The 18,274-nt window shown below is 38.8% G+C and overlaps 1 protein-coding gene across 1 annotated transcript; it reads left to right on the top strand.

Moving 5' to 3' along the window:
• Positions 1–14,404: 14,404 nt before the first annotated feature.
• LOC145768807 (uncharacterized) lies at positions 14,405–17,630 on the top strand. Its single transcript, XM_082580405.1, has 2 exons — positions 14,405–16,109; positions 16,367–17,630. The coding sequence occupies exons 1-2, from the start codon at positions 14,495–14,497 to the stop codon at positions 16,663–16,665; spliced, it is 1,914 nt and encodes a 637-aa protein (XP_082436531.1). The 5' UTR covers positions 14,405–14,494; the 3' UTR covers positions 16,666–17,630.
• The last annotated feature ends 644 nt before the right edge of the window (positions 17,631–18,274 follow it).

Below are 18,274 nucleotides of genomic sequence, written 5' to 3'. Positions count from 1 at the left end.
GTTTTCGAAATATTCCACCATGTACTCCTGTATTTAAGCTTGTGGTGTCCGCCAACACAGAACATTTTCTTGCAGAGGCAAAGTGCTATAAAAAAGTCAAATAACTTTTAGGTGGAACTTTTAAAAGCTAATTTACATTAGAAGAACAAACACGTTTAGATGAAGTTGCGTACCTGATTATAAAACGACTACGTGCTTCTGCATTACACCTTTCATCAGTTTCGAATGTCTTGAGACCAAGAAAATAATCCCCTTTCCTTGAAATTGCCAGAACTGCAAATCTTTCCTTTCCTAAAAGCTTCTTGCTATCAAATGCAACTTGGAATACAGTCTGCTTCATTTTTCCTATGTCTGAGGGGTTTCTCTTAAGCTTCACGATAAACCGTGACGCCGCAAAGCAACCAGATACATTATATCAAATATAGTTATTACTATCTGAATCCGTAACAGCCTGTTTCACCTTTAACGGATCATCTGGGGTCCACGTCTTTTAGGCGTTGACAATTAGGCGCTGGTCTAATAGGCGCGCACACTGTGGCGTCTGGATATTTAGGTGCAGAGCACTGTGGCGCCCGGTCATTTAGGTGCTATTCCTAGTAAAGTCTACAGATTGTATCAGCTTGGCAGGTAGGGGCGTAGGGCAACGCTTTTCACACAAAATACTGTATTGAACAGAAAAATATATTGTTTTGTTAATGCGTGTGCGTTGTTGGTCATGGCTTCAGTGAGTGAAGTTGCTTAAACCGGCAATGCTTTTTCACACAAAATATTATATTCAACAGAAAAAATATATAGGTGAAGGTGCTTAAATCGAGAATTCTTTTCACACAAAATGTTATATAGAACAGTAAAATATGTCATGGCTTCCGTGAGTGAAGCTGCTTAAACCGGCAATGATTTTCACACAAAGTATTATATTATTACCGTAGCCAAAAAAGGACAGAAAAAGACTATGGATCTGCCATGATTTACAACGTAGGATTACTTCCAATAATGTTCGGAAGCTTAAATAATTTATTGATAAAGCTTTCACCAACGCAAACCTGGACTAACAACAAATAAAACAATAATAAATCAAACAATATATTTTTCTGTTCAATATAACATTTTGTGTGAAAAGCATTGCCGGTTTAAGCAGCTTCACTCATGGAAGCCATGATATAATTTTCTGGCAAGCTGTTACAATCTACAGACTTTACTAGGAATAGCACCTAAATGACCGGGCGCCACAGTGCTCCGCACCTAAATATCCAGACGCCACAGTGTGCGCGCCTATTAGACCAGCGCCTAAAAGACTTGTTCCCATCATCTGAAGGTCTTATTCAAATACAGACGAAATCGGTTAATAGTATACTGCTTAAACATATCAATCGTTTATTTGAATCAAAACCTGAAATCCCAAACCAAATCCAATCTAATGTTAAGTAAAAACATCGGTTAAGCGTATACCGCTTAAAAGAATAAATCGGATAAAAGCATCAGGATTTGCTTCTAGTTTGCCTACTTCATTCATTTAATCGTATAATTGTACCCGTTAGCGAAAAGAGAATGTCTCTTTTTTGCTTCGCATAATTGTCTGCAATGTTCAAAGGCGAAATGAAGCAAAGGCGAGACAGACGCATGCGATCAAAACAAAGACAAGTGTCTGTAATCCCAGGCCATAATCTTATGTGCTAGACATCGCACTACAAAGAACCAATTTTCGCACAGCTGGGCTTCATTAAAACAGAAGAGCACACAAAAGGAATAATCACACTTCCCAATAAAGAAGTTTAAATGCTTTTGATGTCATCTGCCGGCGACTGGCCTTCCAAGGAAAGGACATGGACAAATTATTTCGGCTTGAGAAGTGTTCGAAAGCATGTCTAAAAGTTTAAACCAGAAAACTTTGGAGAATTTTTTTTTAAATTGCTGAAACAAAGTAGCCTACTGTTGTGAAATGCAGTGCGTAATTTCATTTGTGCAGTTGAAGAACATTGCAAATTAATTATTTTACCAGACAGCGCAAAAGACTTGACAAAAAAACCTTGCGATTCCAAAACAAACAATGAGTGTGAGCGGTGTTTTTCTACCATACCTTAATTTTCGTAGGCCATGTTCTATACTCAAAACTACACAGCTGGTAGGGAGCTAAAAATAACCCGCTTGAATCAAAAACTTCAACGTCAAAGTTCGCGTTGTGACGTCACAGAGATCGGTGATATGAAAGATTGCCGATTTGCAGTCCGATTGCTGCAGTTTGCTGAAAAATGCTTTGATCATACCGGCTCAGCCAAGTCAGCAAAGCTGATCTTTTTTACATTGTTTCAACGTCTGCAGACGATAAATCAATGTAAAAAGGACCAGTTTTGCTGGCTGAGACATACAGCGTAGTGGTGTGTAACACAGAACTAGGAAACTCTTTAAAGTTTAACCAGAATTGTAAACAGTTGTATGAAGTATCAGTTGTAATGTGCGTTGCAGCATAGTCAGCACAGACATCTTCTCAACAATTACGCCCATTCACAATAAACCTTTTTTTAGTAAATTGGTTAAACGAATCAATCGTATAATCGTATCAAAACGTCTGGCAAATAGGTGATTCGATTAACCGATTTCGTCTGTAGAATCTATTTGAATAAGATTCTATTTGAACAAGACCTGATGATTTGATTTAATTCGCTCTGCTTTGCTTTTTTGCTTAGCATTGAGCACTTTTTGTAGTATTAATAGTTTTTATTGTTTTTAGATAAATTATATATGTCACCACCGTTCCGAACGGCTAAACTAAACCCATTCACAATAAACCTTTTTTTAGTAAATTGGTTAAACGAATCAATCGTATAATCGTATCAAAACGTCTGGCAAATAGGTGATTCGATTAACCGATTTCGTCTGTAGAATCTATTTGAATAAGATTCTATTTGAACAAGACCTTCTGATGATTTGATTTAATTCGCTCTGCTTTGCTTTTTTGCTTAGCATTGAGCACTTTTTGTAGTATTAATAGTTTTTATTGTTTTTAGATAAATTATATATGTCACCACCGTTTCGAACGGCTAAACTTTCACTACCGTCGCCCACTTTGGCCGTCGCTCACCTGGCGCGTCGCCCACCTGGTCTCGCCCAACTGGGTAGGGTAGCGCCCAGTTTTCGTGTACCATGTTTACAGTACCGCAAGAAGATCTAAAGCCACATTTAGACTTTGGAAGTCCATTCTCAGCTAACATTTTTTTTTTGCTAACATGATAAGAAGATATAGAAGAAAGCGAGCAAAGACCTTTCTGGTGATGCTGAAGAGTGAGATACCACAATATTTGTTGCAATCTTCCCTGTCTAATTTCTTAAACACTGTATGATATCATAACTATATTCGCATCTCTAAAGTTGCTTGGGAGTGTTTTTGTTTCCCATATCACAAGAATCAGCTGCATTAAGCGGTCCTTACCTGAAGTGCTCTGCAAATAAGAAATTTTAGTGTAATGGTATCTGGTCTTGGAACTTTTTTTCTTTATGTGTTTGATAGCCTTATTATCATTCAGTGTACGTCAAGTGGTGTGGACACTGGACAGCCAATCGCGAGTGGGTTATTGCTGATCAGGTTATTGTGAGGAGATGAGTGGTTATTTAAGAGTTTGTCAAAGTGCGACTTCCAGTGATCAGTGATTTCTGCCATGTCAGTGACAATATTTGAACCAGCTGCGTTTTTTAGATCAGGGGTTCCCCAACCACCAGGTCGCAAAAAGTTTTTTACTGGGTCATTAGAACGCACATCCAAAATGGCCGTCAAGAGTTGGATAAAAGCAATAGCATGTCCTATGACATCAAATAATTTGGTTACATTTTTGCAAAACTTTCTAGCTCGTTTCACTCGATCAAGTCTATGTCATTAACCTAACGAGTGGCATTGGGAACGCTTGGTTTCAGCAGTAAATTTCAACAATAGTCCCGGCATCGGTAAAGTTTTAAGAGCCCAGGGCTGCGATTTTTGCCTTTTTCGGTGACGAGGTTACTCGACACGTGCCATCACTATTCGACAAACGCCGTGCCTTACGCAAAACGAAAAAAAAGGAAAATAAAAAGGAAAAAAAACTGAGAGAGGACTAAACATCGTCAGGTCGAGGAACAATCGGGGAGAGGTGGCATCACGTGATGCAATCATAAGAGTGCTGACTTACGTAAACTTTCCTTCTCCAGGTACTTCAAAGCAAGGTCTAAAAGCGACGCTTCACACGATAAAATCCCAACGCGTCAGCGTCGCCATTTTGAACTCTGCGAGAGAATGCTTTGATCGAAGTTCCAACGCCTGGCATCAAACATTTCGCAACACACGTTTCGTGCTATTCGACACAACGGGTTTCTTTTATAGATGAAATAACCTAGGCTACGTTGAGTTGTCAACGTCTATGCCAGTTTGTATTTCGCCGTTTGAGCTAATTAACCATATTGCTCTGGTAAAATGACTGTTGGATACTTGCTATGAAAGTTTTTCACAAGTAGAAAACAGCCTAGTTTCCGACCAGACGTTCAGAAATACAGATGAAAAAAGCCGCTATCTTTATGGAAAGGAACATTTTGAACACTGCGGGAAAATGCTTTGATCGAAGTTCTAACGCCTGGCATCAAATATTTTGCCACACACGTTTCATGCTATTCGACACAACGGGTTACTAACTTTCTTCGAAGTAGGCTACTTTTACTTGTCAACGTCTATGCAAGTTTGTATTTATGTCTGACTTATGCACTTGTTGTTCCACGATTGCAGAAATGTTTTGCAATGTGAATAAAGAATAGTAGACAGATAAACACGGTTGCAACTCGACTTCCTTCCACTAAAAGGGTTTTTGTGATTACCTAATGGGCGATTTTGCACTTGCATTCACAAAAGCACACAACCCAGCTAGCAAAACCCGTCGTTTTTACATTGATTCAACGTCTACAGACGTTGAATCGAAAAAACAAGAAACGAAAAATATACTAAAGTAGTCTATCACGACCGCACTGTTTGATTTGTTGTGATGTAATAATACCAAAAGTAGCGATACACACGCTGTTACGTTAATTCACCTTAAATAACTGAGGGGAAAAGTAAGTTAATGTTGGGTTACCTTTAAAGTAAGTTAACAGCACAAATCGATTTAAATTTTTTGGAAGGTAATATTGCGTAAGCTACCCAGACAGCAAAAATCATCATTTTACATTGATTCAATGTCTACAGACGTGAAGTCAATGCAGAAATAACGAATTTTGATGTCTGCGTATCAATGCCCAAGAAGAAATTTACGTTTGTTAATATTAATAGCTCACTGCGAGATGATTGCCTCGATTTACGTTTACACTAACATAATTTCGACACAATTGGGATACTGCGAGCAAACACGAGTCTGTTTGATAAAGAACTAGCTGTCAGAATCGGAGTTATCAGATGCTGTATCGGAGGATGAGGTTGTCGCGTCGTCACTAGAATACTTGAAGACGCAAAACTACCCGTTCATGGACGCGCGATGCCATATGATCGGAAGCATTACTTTACTGCCAAAGAACCATTTATCGAATTTCGTACTACTTTTTTAACTTGATCCCGTAGCTTTTCTAATTCCAGTTTGTTTCCGTCATAAAATTCTTTACAAATTTTGCAAAATACCACACTAACTTTTTCCTTGTTTGATAATCTATAGCAGGTAAATTCTACTTTTTAACTGTATCTTCTTTCACCATAATTTATATTTGCAACGACACCGGTAAACAATAAGCATTCGATGAAAAAATAACTTTTGCGTAACAATAAGCCGGTATTTATAAGGTTGCAAACTTTTTACAGTTCGCAAGAGCATTGTTAGCGCATAAAATAGCTTGCGTGATGCTCTGGGCTACCGCTGTGTGACACGCGATGAAGAAACGCATAAAATTTTGTTTGATTTAACATTAAAGCATACGGCAATTGCCGCCATAATCCAAGGTTTGTTGATTTGGCGACGGCAATGTTTTTGCCGTCGTTGATACAAGCTAATTTCGAGGGCTGTATACATGTCCGGTAGGTACATAACTTGGCGCTTGATACTCCTTTGCAATCACTCAACCAGCGTGCGATTAAAAACTTAAGTAAGTGACTCTGATACCACACAACTTGTGCGGTAACTCGCGGCCAAACGCTTATAATCTGACTCTTGTGACGTCATATTACTATTCGACAAATAAACGCAGAATTTTTGGTCGTTCGACAAGAAAGAAAAAATCGCAGCCCTGTAAGAGCCCCTCAAAAACCAACTTATTAATGAAATATTTCAAAGCAAAAACCGATCTATCTGGGTCTGCTACTATTCGGTGAGTCCGATTCGGTGAGTTCCTAACCCCTAACCCTAAAACGGCAATGATAATTAGGCTACGGTACACAATAATTAAAAAAAAATTTGAAAAAATCCCCCGTTAAGGGATCGGACTCACCGAAACGGGCCATTCCGGATCTATCTAGAGCAGGGGTTCTTAAACTGGGGTCCATGGACCACCAAGGGGTACGCGGACTAGTTTTAGGGGGTCCATGAAGGCCCAGTGTAAATCTTAGTGTAGGCTATAATTTCAAAAATGGAATAAATCTTTCAAAAGAAAAAAGATTAAGCTTAAACAACTATCCTATCAGACCTATCAAACACGAAGCCACAATTTCATGTTCTTGTTGAAGACAAACAGCAGCATTCTTCACAATAATAAAATTTGATCAAAGATATTGAAAAACAATCTGCATTCGCTATTTCCTAAATTTAATAAAACATAAGATAAATTTTGTTACCAATTCATTTTAATTTTATTGCGTTATGTCCAATTCATGCTGATCAAAAAAGTTTCTCGGACTTGGCCACAAAGGGGGTCCACGCAAACTAAAATTGTTTTTGAGGGGTCCGCGTTAAAAAAAGTTTAAGAACCCCTGATCTAGAGGTTGGAAGATCTGGTCACTGTCCGTAGGTACTCTTAATAAGGTCGTTTAAGATATTATTTTTAAAGAAATGAAAAAATAGTCAAAGGTCATGCAAATTTCACTTTGTGTGGAGCTACATGTATATACTTGATTTATTTTTTTTATTCTATTGTTATTTATTATTCAATTTTTAAATGGCTTACTTTTGTTTTCTTGATCTTTCCAAAAGTAAAGAGCTGTAGTGTTTGTTGAGGTTAGTAACATTAACGAAACTTGTTGTGGTTGTTTTAGTTTTGTTATTAATCACTTAAATTTGATTATACGACATCAGTTTGATGAAATATATAGCACATCAATTTTTAGTGAATCTTCACTTGCAAACATTAGATGGGGTAATCAGCTTTTTATTTCAAATCCTATTTTAGTCCTGGTTTTTGGATACAGCAGTATATTCTAAGAACTCTGTCTAAAAAAAACTAAAATTTACGTCTAAAACTTTTGAAATTTACGTTTAATCTCGTACTGTAGATTGACTGTTTTGCATTATATATAATGTTGAGGTTTGTTCAAGTTTGCAGAGCTCCGGCTGCATGCTGTGCTCTATAATTGGTGCTAGTTGTTCATGAAGTTTTACCATTTTTGTTCGTAGTATTAATTATCAAGCCAAAACAACTGCAACAATTGCTTGAGTTTCGCTTTTAGCAGCATGATCGTTGCTTACTTCACAATGTAGATTTTAACCACCTGTTTTAGCCTGATGCTGCGAGTTCGCTGTGGTAATAGCGGATTGCACTAGCTTTTGAAACACAGTTCCCTAGTCATGTGCTATGACGAATCGTGACTTGAAGTTGAAGTCTGTGAGTCTTTCTATGCAGCTCTTTTGTTTGGCTTGAGGCTGCTGGCTGTTGAGTTTCTGTGTTAGGCGTTATTGCTGTGAAATTTCTGTCTGTAGACAGAATCCAAAAATCAACAAACGTGCCGAAAGGGAAGAACTACGTCACCTAATCCATTAATCAACTGAAAAAGTCCCAATTTAGCTGCGGGACCCTGTATACTGAAATAAACTTCATTGTTTGATTTATTATTATTATCATAGTTAGCGGTTTTGTTTCCAAAACCAAAGTGCTCTGCTTGCTGCCACATCATAGGCGCTGGGTTTTGAAAATCGCCGGGGGGGGCAAACTTTCTAGCCGACTGATTGCTTACATTCAAAATGTTGATATTTGTTTGTCAGCATTGATGTTTTTGCGTCTATATGCCATTGTATATCGCCAAGCTTTATAATGTAGGCTCAGGCCTCGAAATTCACGTCGGACATTGGACATGTCCGCCGTCACAGCATGTGATGTCCGCGGGAAGTACCATCTAGATCGGTCATGTTTACCCGCCTAGAAATAACACAGGAACTAGCGATACAAATCGTCATTGCATAGCACGAACGTCGAACAATTGTTGCGACAATATAATTTCCAGCGCATTCTAGCGCGCATCTAGAAAATGTGAATACTGTATCCCTTAGCTTCCATTCAAGTGGGAATCGATTTTTACATTGCTTCAACGATTGAAGACATTGAATCAGCGTAACAAAGGTGAATTCTTCGCTAAGAATCGATAGGAGTACAGGTACTTCTACACCAGGGGTCACCAAACTTTTTTCTGTGAGGGCCGGATTGCTGCGAGATTACAGCTGCGGGCCGGATGCAAATTGCAAAAAGATATACAACTATTTAGAATCTCCATTGACTTAAATTGTCCAAATCCTTCTGCTTATGATGTCTAGTGTGACTGGTATTATTTGCCTAAACAGAGATATCGCACTGATCAAACATTGGTGGTTTGAACAACGAAGTTTGTGATGTCATAAGAAGAAACAATATGGAAAAATCATTATTTAGCACTTAGCAGGACAAGCAAGTTGACTGTAGCTCAACAGCAACGTCAGTCCTTTACAAAAAGTTTGGTAACTTTTTTCCTTGACAGTTGTAGTGCAGCTGTTATTTCCGCAGCACGTAGCGGGCCAGATGAAATCAGTTCGCGGGCCGGTTCCGGCCCGCAGGCCGTAGTTTAGTGACCCCTGTCTACACTAATCACGCGCAATTTAGTTCAAGTTTTACGTCACGATGTCTGGCGTTGATCTCCGAGTAATAATGATACGGCAAGGTTGGTTACTAAATTAGATTATACGAGTAGGTTACTACAGCAAGATGCAACAAACTTTGTTAAGTTTTGGTATTACAGTAAGAAAGAAGACCCAAGGAAAATTCACTTTCACCATAGATATCTTACATATAGATATGCAACTCAGTGGTGCGTAACGATGTTTGAAGGCTAACAGCGTAGCTATGGCTGTATGCATTGACTTCAAACTTGGCACAGCAAAACAACTTTATTTTTAATATATTTTTTTGGTTTTTGTTGAATAAAACTTTCTTCGTTTTCAAGTTGACGTATGGATTGCTTGTGATGACGTCACATTCTCGTTCCGCATGGACTGCTTTATGGAGATTGTGGCGATTGAAAACAAATCACAGTCACAAAGGGTAGGCCTACCTCTAAATACCCATTGTCGGCTTTTTGGAGGGTTGTGGAGCATTTTCAGGAGTTGTCGAACATTTTCAGGGGTTTCAGGTATTGTAGAGTAGGCTAACTACTTTCAGGCATTGTTGGGAATTCCGAATTTCTATGGATTGTGTAGGATTTCCAGGCATTGTCGATCATTATCAGTGGTTGACAGGCTTGTGAGGCATTGTCGAACATTTTCAGGCATTATCGAACATATTCAGGGGTTGTCGAGCATTTTCAGGGGTTGTCAGGCATTGTAGAGTAGCTACTTTCAGACATTTGTTGGGAATTTTCCAGGCATTGTCTAGGATTTCCAGGCATTGTCGATCAATATCAGTGTTTGACAGGTTTGGTAGTCATTATGGAACATTTTCAGGGATTGTCGAGCATTTTCAGGGGTTGTCAGGCATTGTAGAGTAGCTACTTTCAGGCATTGTCTAGGATTTCCAGGCATTGTTGATCATTATTAGTGGTTGACGGGTTTGTCAGACATTGTCGAACATTTTCAGGGGTTGTCTAGGGCTAACAGCGTAGGCTAACAACCCCTGAAAATGTTTGGCAATGCCTGAAAATGTTCTATAATGCCTAACAAACCCGTCAACCACTGATAATGATCGACAATGCCTGGAAATCCTAGACAATGCCTGAAAGTAGCTACTCTACAATGCCTGACAACCCCTGAAAATGCTTGAAAATTTCCGACAATGCCTAACAACAAGCCTGTCAACCATTGATAAGTAGGTAAAGACCTTTTTTGGAGCTGTAGTTCCAGGACAAGCTGAAGTTTTATTCAATTAATCTACTGAGTGTTACCAAAATGAAAGTTACTGCTGGCTACCGAAAGCTGTGCTATAGCATTTGGTAGCCTAGTTATGGTGTGTACCAAACATTAAAATTGTCTTGGTTTGGCGGTTGGATCCTTGATGCTAATGAAGCTGTCTCAGCAGGGGGGAGGATGCCCCCTGCCCTCAAATTTTCTCTGGATGGGGGGCAATGGTGCCCTTTTAAGGTCATGTAAGCTACTGCAAATTTTGCAATATAGGCTAACAACTTCTGCTATTCGCTTTTAGCCAAATTATAGGGCCTATAGCCTACAGTAGGCCCACACAAATTACCCCGTGGACATATTTTATACTTTGCAGCAGATTGTGATGCTATGAATGTGAAATTTACCTTTCGTTTCTTGTTCAAGCTATTGCAATTATTCATCTGTTTGTCTCACATTTCGACTTTCATGGCTAATAGCGGGAAAACGAACGAGTTGCCCAGCATTATCGCTATATCTCATCCTAAAACTCTCGTCCTAAAATTGTTCCGGCGCCCCTCTATCTCAAGTTTGTAAACTGCCTACAACAAGCTTTAATGAGTCACTGGAAATAAGCTTAAATGATAGTTCCAACGATCATGAAACAGAAGTTGCATAACCTACGTGAAGAAAGATTATTGTCTTGATTTTTCATAGTAGGCTATTCTGTGAAAACTTGAAATATACGCCAAACAACATATTCCAAAGGAGCTCAAAAGCCACCACTCGCCAAGCCCAAACCGTACAATAATAGCCTACCATAGATACGATAGCCAAGCTGGCAACCTTGATTGTTGATTGTGTCCATAAAGTCAGTCGAGCGTGACGATAATTCCACGATTGCTGAGTTGCATATCTATATGTAAGATATCTATGCTTTCACATGACACGCAAAAATAAACTTAAAGAAAAAAGCCTGTGAAACTTTGTACAGCAGAAAATAGTAGCGTTAGTGTAGAAATTTTCCGACTCCTGCTCAGAGCATTGTGACGCAATAAGCCACACGACCTCGTTCGGTGGAAGTTAATCAGTTATGTGACGTATTGACCAATGACCAGCTACACGGCGCTTTGACTCTTCAAGCGCAAGTCGTTGGTCTGATGAAAGCCTCTCAGAGTGCCTTACTGAATTTTTAAAAAGCCTTCTAAAACCGTAGTTATATACCGGTAGTTCTGAAATGGCGAAGAATTATTATCAAGATAAAGTGATTAAGCGTGACGATCGACGGCTAAAACTGGTGTGTCAGCCGTGAGACTTAATTTGTCCGCCGAGATAGCTGCTCAGACCGGACACGTTTGTCCGCCGTCAACAAAAACGAATTTCGAGGCCTGTTAGGCTACTTCGAATTATATGCTGGTCACTTTGAACTTTAGCTCTTAATACGCGATACTAAACTGAGCAAACCGCACCTCGTTATTGACACTCCCAAGAAAAAACAAAGCAGAAGAAATCAAGAAAAACGTTTTTCAATCATTGTTACTATATTTCAACAGCACCACCATGCTGGCGTTTATCAGCTACCGTACTTCTGTTTCTTGTGTTATCTGAGGAGCAGCGCTCTTGTTGCAACAAGTAGATCTTTTAATTGAGATCGATCCGCAATGAAGGTCAAACTAACGCAAATCTGAACTTAGAAACATTTGATTTAGGATTATTTTTAAATAATTTGCGGGGGCAGCCACCCCGAGCTAAATTCACGGGGGGGTGCCACCCCCTGGAGTTAGCGCCTATGTGCCACATAACCTTGTTGTTTCTAAGACTATTTGATTGATTGTCCACGTTTTCACACAAATGATTCAAGAGCGATGTTGTGCATTACAGTAAACGACTGAAATAAAAATATGCTACTCAGGAGGATGCTTGTTTGTGAATGTTGTTGATTTCTCAAACAACCATTGCGTTGGTTTCATACTCGAATCTAAAATCGAATTATTTCAGTTTAAGAAATGTAATCATTAATCAAATAATCCAACGGCAACTTTTATCCAGCTATTTTACAATTTTTTTTAAATTTTCAAAAAACGCGTTAGAAAGTTAATGATGGAATTTGGAGGGAATGATGTGATGTAAGACTGTCTTCCATCCCATCATCCAAATTTTCCATTCCATCTTTGACATCGTCCTTCGCGAAATATTCCTTCCAAAGTTCCAATATATCTCATTCCCTGCTCTTTGAGTACCAGTGGCACACTTATGTAGGCCTACCTCTAAGTTCTTGCATTGATTCCCATGGTTTTCGACTATGAGAAATCCGAAAATGACAAACATTTTGCTTTCAGATAATGGTATACTCTGCCTCAAGAATCCTAAACACTTTTTGTCTATTTTTTGCCCAAAACCACCCATTTCAACAGAAAACACTTTCAACCAATCTCATTCTTAATAGCTCTCGAACAAAAAAATTAGTTTCTAGATGTTTAGCATGATTTTAAGAAGTGTGGAGGTAATCAAGGGGTAGCACTTATTGCCACAGTCTTCGAAATTAGCGTCGGCAATTGCCAAGGTGATTGTCGACGCAGATGCATGAATGGCGCATTAGCGTCGGCAATAAACATGCCGAAGCCACACGAGCGCTTGTAAGGACCACAAGATTAAAAAAAAATAAAAATTCTTAGACTAGACACCAGACTAGGATGTTGATTCAATCTTACTGTTGCTACATGTTTTATTTGGGTTACTTTCTACTTCGCCGGCGCTAAGACACGTGCCTAGCTGGAAGAATTGAATCTTTTATAGAAATATCAAATTATTGTAAGCATCTACTTCTTATTGCGCCTCGCTTTCCGTTATCTCGTCCAGCTGATACAGCATCTGATGATACCGATTCTGACTAGTTCTTTGTCAAACAGACTTTGTGTTGCTCGCAGTGTTCCAATTGTGCGGAAATTATGTTCGCTTATACGTAAATCGAGGCAATCTTCTCGCAGGGAGCTATTAATATGTTACCGGTACCTGGTTGAGCAATTAACGTTATTTTATGATAATTCAACGTCGCTAGATGTCGAATTAATGTAAAACAAACGTAAATTTCTTATTGGGCATTGTTGCTACGCAATATAACCCGCCGGGAAAATTAAATCGATTTGTGCTGACTCGAACGTTGCATCAACCCAAAATTAACTTACTTCCCCCCGGGAGTTATTTAACGTGAACTACCGGAGCAGCGTGCGTATCGCGTTGATCGCTTTATCGCTACTTTTGGTATTATTTCATCACAACAAATCAAACAATGCGGTCGTGATAGACTACTCTAGTAGCCTATATTTTGCGTTTCTCGTTTTACATGTTTTGGTACAATCTTTTCGTAATAAATGTCCATAGCAATTGCCGAGTTAATTTCAACTTTTGCCGTTCTTCTTCTTTCGTATGAGAGGTTGTTTTTGGACTACATTTCATTGGGGTCAAATGTCCGGGCATTCTTCGAGCAGCCACTTGATTGTAGAGTCCTTCAGCGTTGACAGGCCAACTGCCCTTGGAGGAGTAACAACCATAATAAACTTTTGCCGTTTGGCCTCGGCAACGTTTTTACCGAAGTAAAAATATGCTAATTTCGAAGACTGTTGCCACTAGTAGTGAAAACGCATCTTGCTTATTCCGGGCAACCTATATTTAATCATCTTTAAAATACTGTAGTGTATATACCACATGGCACAGCAGATATGGTGCTGACTTTCCAATTATGGCCCAAGTTTGATGTTGAAAAACATCGCTCACCTCTACCGATGTAATAAATTGGGTTGGCATAGTATAGTTGCTGAAGGAAAGGTGCCTTAGAGAAAGGGAAAAAGAGAAAGTAACTCACCATCGTTAGTGCCGAGGGCTGAGTATAATTGGAACCTTATCTTCTCATTCTCCAAAGCTCAATTCTGAGAATGGGACATTTACCTTTACAGTATGTGTATCACTGGTCCTCAAAGTCAAAGGGTAAAACATAAAATCATGTTAAAACTTTGCAATTTTATTGTGGAATTCCAAGCTGTAAAAAAATATACACTTACACATTGGCATAATTATTGTATCAGCCCTTTCAAAATCGAGGCGTCGTACTTTTGAGTTCCTCTCAGTTTTAGGTGTAAGCTAAAGATTTTGCTAAGTCGCCTATGTGTATTATTAAAGCTTTGACAACTACTTGTAATTACAGTTACAGAACTTCATAAAATATTTGTTAATTGATACCATTTTTATTTTGCGTAAAAGTATGTGGTTATAACTTTGTCATTTTTGTTGTTGTCATAATGGGTGAAATGGAAAAGGAAAACCGAGTGCAGAATCATCCTGACTTCCGCAAGCAATATGTACGATATCTCAACCGTCCTAAGAGAGCCAAACATGATGGACTTCAGCTTGACGTTGTCAAAGACATCTCACTATGCACCAAGTCCAACAACATGGAACTTGTTCATATTTCTATGAGTGAACACAGTCAAGATATTGGTGATAAAACAAACTTAAGTGTGGAAATGAATTTCAAGATTTCAAAAATACGAAAACGAGGGAAATGCGGTTGTGCTTACAGGAAGCACTTATGTCAATTACATAAACATTCTAAAGAAAATTTATCATTTATTCATTTTCCAAAGGAAGCAGTGTTGGAACCAAAAAACGAAAACGGTCGAACTAAATTTCAGCTTAACGTTTCAGGAGTACCAAAGAAGCGACACATGCCTGATAACTGTACAACTTTTAGTAAGAATTGTGTGAAGATATCTAAGGAAAGATTGTTGAAATACAGGATGTTGGAGAACAGATTGATGCATAGAAGATTTCACCGACTTAATCAAAACAGCGATTCTGACAAAGATATTAAGTCACAGCTTTCAAGGCCGGAATTGCAGTTAAACTTGCAAGCTCTTCGCGATGTGAAGAGAGCAACTACGAAGACTCAAGTTTGCTTGGTGGAAGCTGATGTCATATGTCAATGCAAGCGAATTCCTAATTGTGCTTGCTTCACAACTTTTGATTTATACAAACGTGCATGCCAGATGTTCTGCACTAGGCATTTGCTGTCAACCAGTTTGATCGCTTTTTACTCGTCAAGCTCCAGCCGAAAAAGAAAATCATTACGCGGCGAGTCAATTCCTCTCACGCTTCCACATTTTATAAAAGATTCTGTTGATGTATGGTGCAAAAATTTCATTAGTTCAAACAAGTTCTTTGCTGAAAAAGGAAAAACATGTCAAGTCGAATTAGGGCAAAAAGTTTTTCCTTATTCATACTTTTATCAACGTCACTGGATAGATCCACAAAAGTTAGATATGTCAAGTGCAGCCCAACTAGCTGGCATGGCACCTTGTAAGTACGTGCCACAGAGAACTACCTCAAATCAGAAGTGGAAAGATGCAAAATCTCTTCCGGTTTCTGAGCAAAATGAAAACAAATCTGCTTCAACTGACTCATCACTTGTTAATGACTTTGAGACTCGCAACAATTCCCCGTCTAATGGTGTTGACGACGAAGAATATCAAAATGTTACAACGGCTGAGTTTAATCCAGCCATTGTTCGCATTTCAAGTCGATTGAAAAAGAAACGCGATTCCGGAGTTCAGGCCCCATATGGTGACGACTTCATTGTTGAGGTACCCACTTGCAGCAAGAAAGCAAAAAAGACAAAACCAACTTGTCCGTACAGCCACGAGCTTTTCTGGAATTTTTACTCAGGCTTAAAGTCTTCAGAAAGGTATAAGTGGAAATTTCTTGCTCGAACATATTTTAAAATGCTACAGTCAAACATCGATACAGAGGAGAACTTCGTATTTGGATTACAACGCTCAACATCCAAACTTCCTAAAAGAGAGTTTTCTTGGAATGACATTTCCCATCCCACTGTAAAGGATAATGCCAATGTAAAAGGTATGTAGGACACTCTGACATGAGGGAGTTATTGGTAGGCTAAATATTTTAATTTTATACGTTCAGTAGTAAACATTTTGAAATCCTTCTGCTTTGATTGCAAACCAGTGTACAGTATTGTTAAGTACCGGTACCATTGTCATAGTAATTTGGAACTTGCTCTTTCCATAACAAGCGTTGCGAAAGTTTTTCCAATGTAGCAATTCACAATTTCTTTCTTCCCTTTTGAAATAGCGAGTTTATGATACACTTGGCAGATACGTCGTGTTGTTTCTGTGGTACGTCATATGATGGCTGGTGCATCGAAGACATAACTGCTCACTCTCGCCGTCACAAGTCGCTGTGGGGCTCCTTTACTTCACCGATTTTTCTCTCAAGAAATCTTGTTGTCAAACAACGTCCAGTGATGGACAAAGATAATGGAAAATTTAGTTCGTTAAATTCTCCAGTGAAACCTCTTCCTGTGACCCCGCCGCCCCGGTTTGTGAGCTTCTCAAGAAACCATACAACCCTAGCAAAACGTGCTACGGCAAGAAAATCCAATATAGCCTGGTAAATTCCCCGACGGTCGGTCGGTTGAATCTCGATGTAAAATGCTTTTGTTTCAACCCTGTCTCTGGGACTCTAGTAGATATATTTTTATTGCGTTTTTTATCAATTTGTTTGTCACAATGTCTTCTCACTTTTGCATTATTAGTGGAATTGAAGTTTGTTACTACGCTCGATATCTGGTGCATCGATTCGATAGTAACGCTTTTATGTGAATAAGTGGGTAAAATATATTATTGGGTAAACTGCTAAGTCGAACGAAGTATTTGACTTTGTATTTATGTGATGCCGTTTTGGAATTTCGAAATTCAAATTTTTTTCAAAACAAGCACGAATTAAAAAATGTCCATTTGCTAATAATAACCAGTAGGCTAAGTTATATTGTGTAAGATCAGCCTACCATACTTAGCTTGCATGACGATAATTGTTTAGTTTGCAGCAACTCATTTGGATAGATTTTGTATTGAAAACAAACAAAATGTGGTAACACTCTTGACGTCGCATATAATGTTCACGACCCAATGAATTACACTCGTGCTATTAGGGTAGGCTACGTTCAGTGGCGTACGCAGGATTCTTACTGAGAGAAGGAAGTCTTCGATATAACTTGACATTTTTTTATTTTATCAGACTAGCCCAGTGCTACTTTATACTAGTCTGACCAAGGTAGCCGAGGCTATCTGTTGTTGAAATATAAACTCTCGCAGTGTTTGCGTATGTCACTGTACTTTTAGATTGAATTATTAGATATAAAAAGCACGATAATAGGCCTAAAAGGATAAGTAAAATAGTTCGATTAACAAGCAAGGTCTTCAGATTAAAGCATAAATCGAACCTTTCTGGAAAAGTTTAAATATCGAATGCAATTTATTTGGTTACAGTACTTTTAAGCAAAAATTATCGCACTCAAAACATAATATAGCAAAAAAAAGGCCTACAGGACTGTGTGAGCACCATCTTGCCCCCTTCTTCCGGAGTTCACTAGCGGACCTTTACTTTTTAGTGAAGTACTATAGGTTATGGATTCGGATCAAAAACATCAGAATGGCTCCACAATCTGTTGAGACTCTATGTGTATATACTACAGGCTGGCAATGCAAAGGGCTATTGAGTTTAACTAAAATACCCTAATGAGAATATTTTCAGCTTGTGGTAGAGCCCACTGCTGAGCGAAGGCCTTCTCCTTTTCTTGTGTGTCGATCGTGTGTTTATAAGTTGGGTCTGCTACTATTCGATGAGTTCCTAACCCGAACCTCTAACCCTAAAACGGCAATGATAATTAGGCTACGGTACCCGAAAATTAAAAAAAAAAAATTGAAAAAATCAACGAATAGGGATCGGACTCACGGAAACGGGCCAATGGGGCCATTCTGTTATAAGTTACCTTATTATTTTCCATATTCCACAAAAACTAAACACTTGGGAAAAGAATGACGCAGTGTTCATCTTGAAAAAATAATAAGACGCTTGGTTGAATGCAAAACAGTATAGCCTACTTCTACAAGGTGGTTAAAAAGGAATTGGCAACGTGTAGTTTCTTTCCGTACCGTATGCAAGGTCCACCTCTTCCTAAAAAGTTTTTCTTGTGTACGCTAAATAATCCCGGACAACGCTTC

The sequence above is a fragment of the Aplidium turbinatum genome, chromosome 4 (assembly GCF_918807975.1).
Source record: "Aplidium turbinatum chromosome 4, kaAplTurb1.1, whole genome shotgun sequence".
Lineage (NCBI taxonomy): Eukaryota > Metazoa > Chordata > Ascidiacea > Aplousobranchia > Polyclinidae > Aplidium > Aplidium turbinatum.
This window is presented reverse-complemented; position numbering and strand designations above follow the sequence as displayed.

What these genes read in the sequence shown, in the direction of transcription:
- LOC145768807 (XM_082580405.1), top strand. Translation starts at nt 14,495, where the DNA reads ATGGGTGAAATGGAAAAGGAAAACCGAGTGCAGAATCATCCTGACTTC. An exon ending in GGATAATGCCAATGTAAAAG is followed by an intron (nt 16,110 to 16,366) that starts GTATGTAGGACA and finishes TACACTTGGCAG; the next exon opens with ATACGTCGTGTTGTTTCTGT.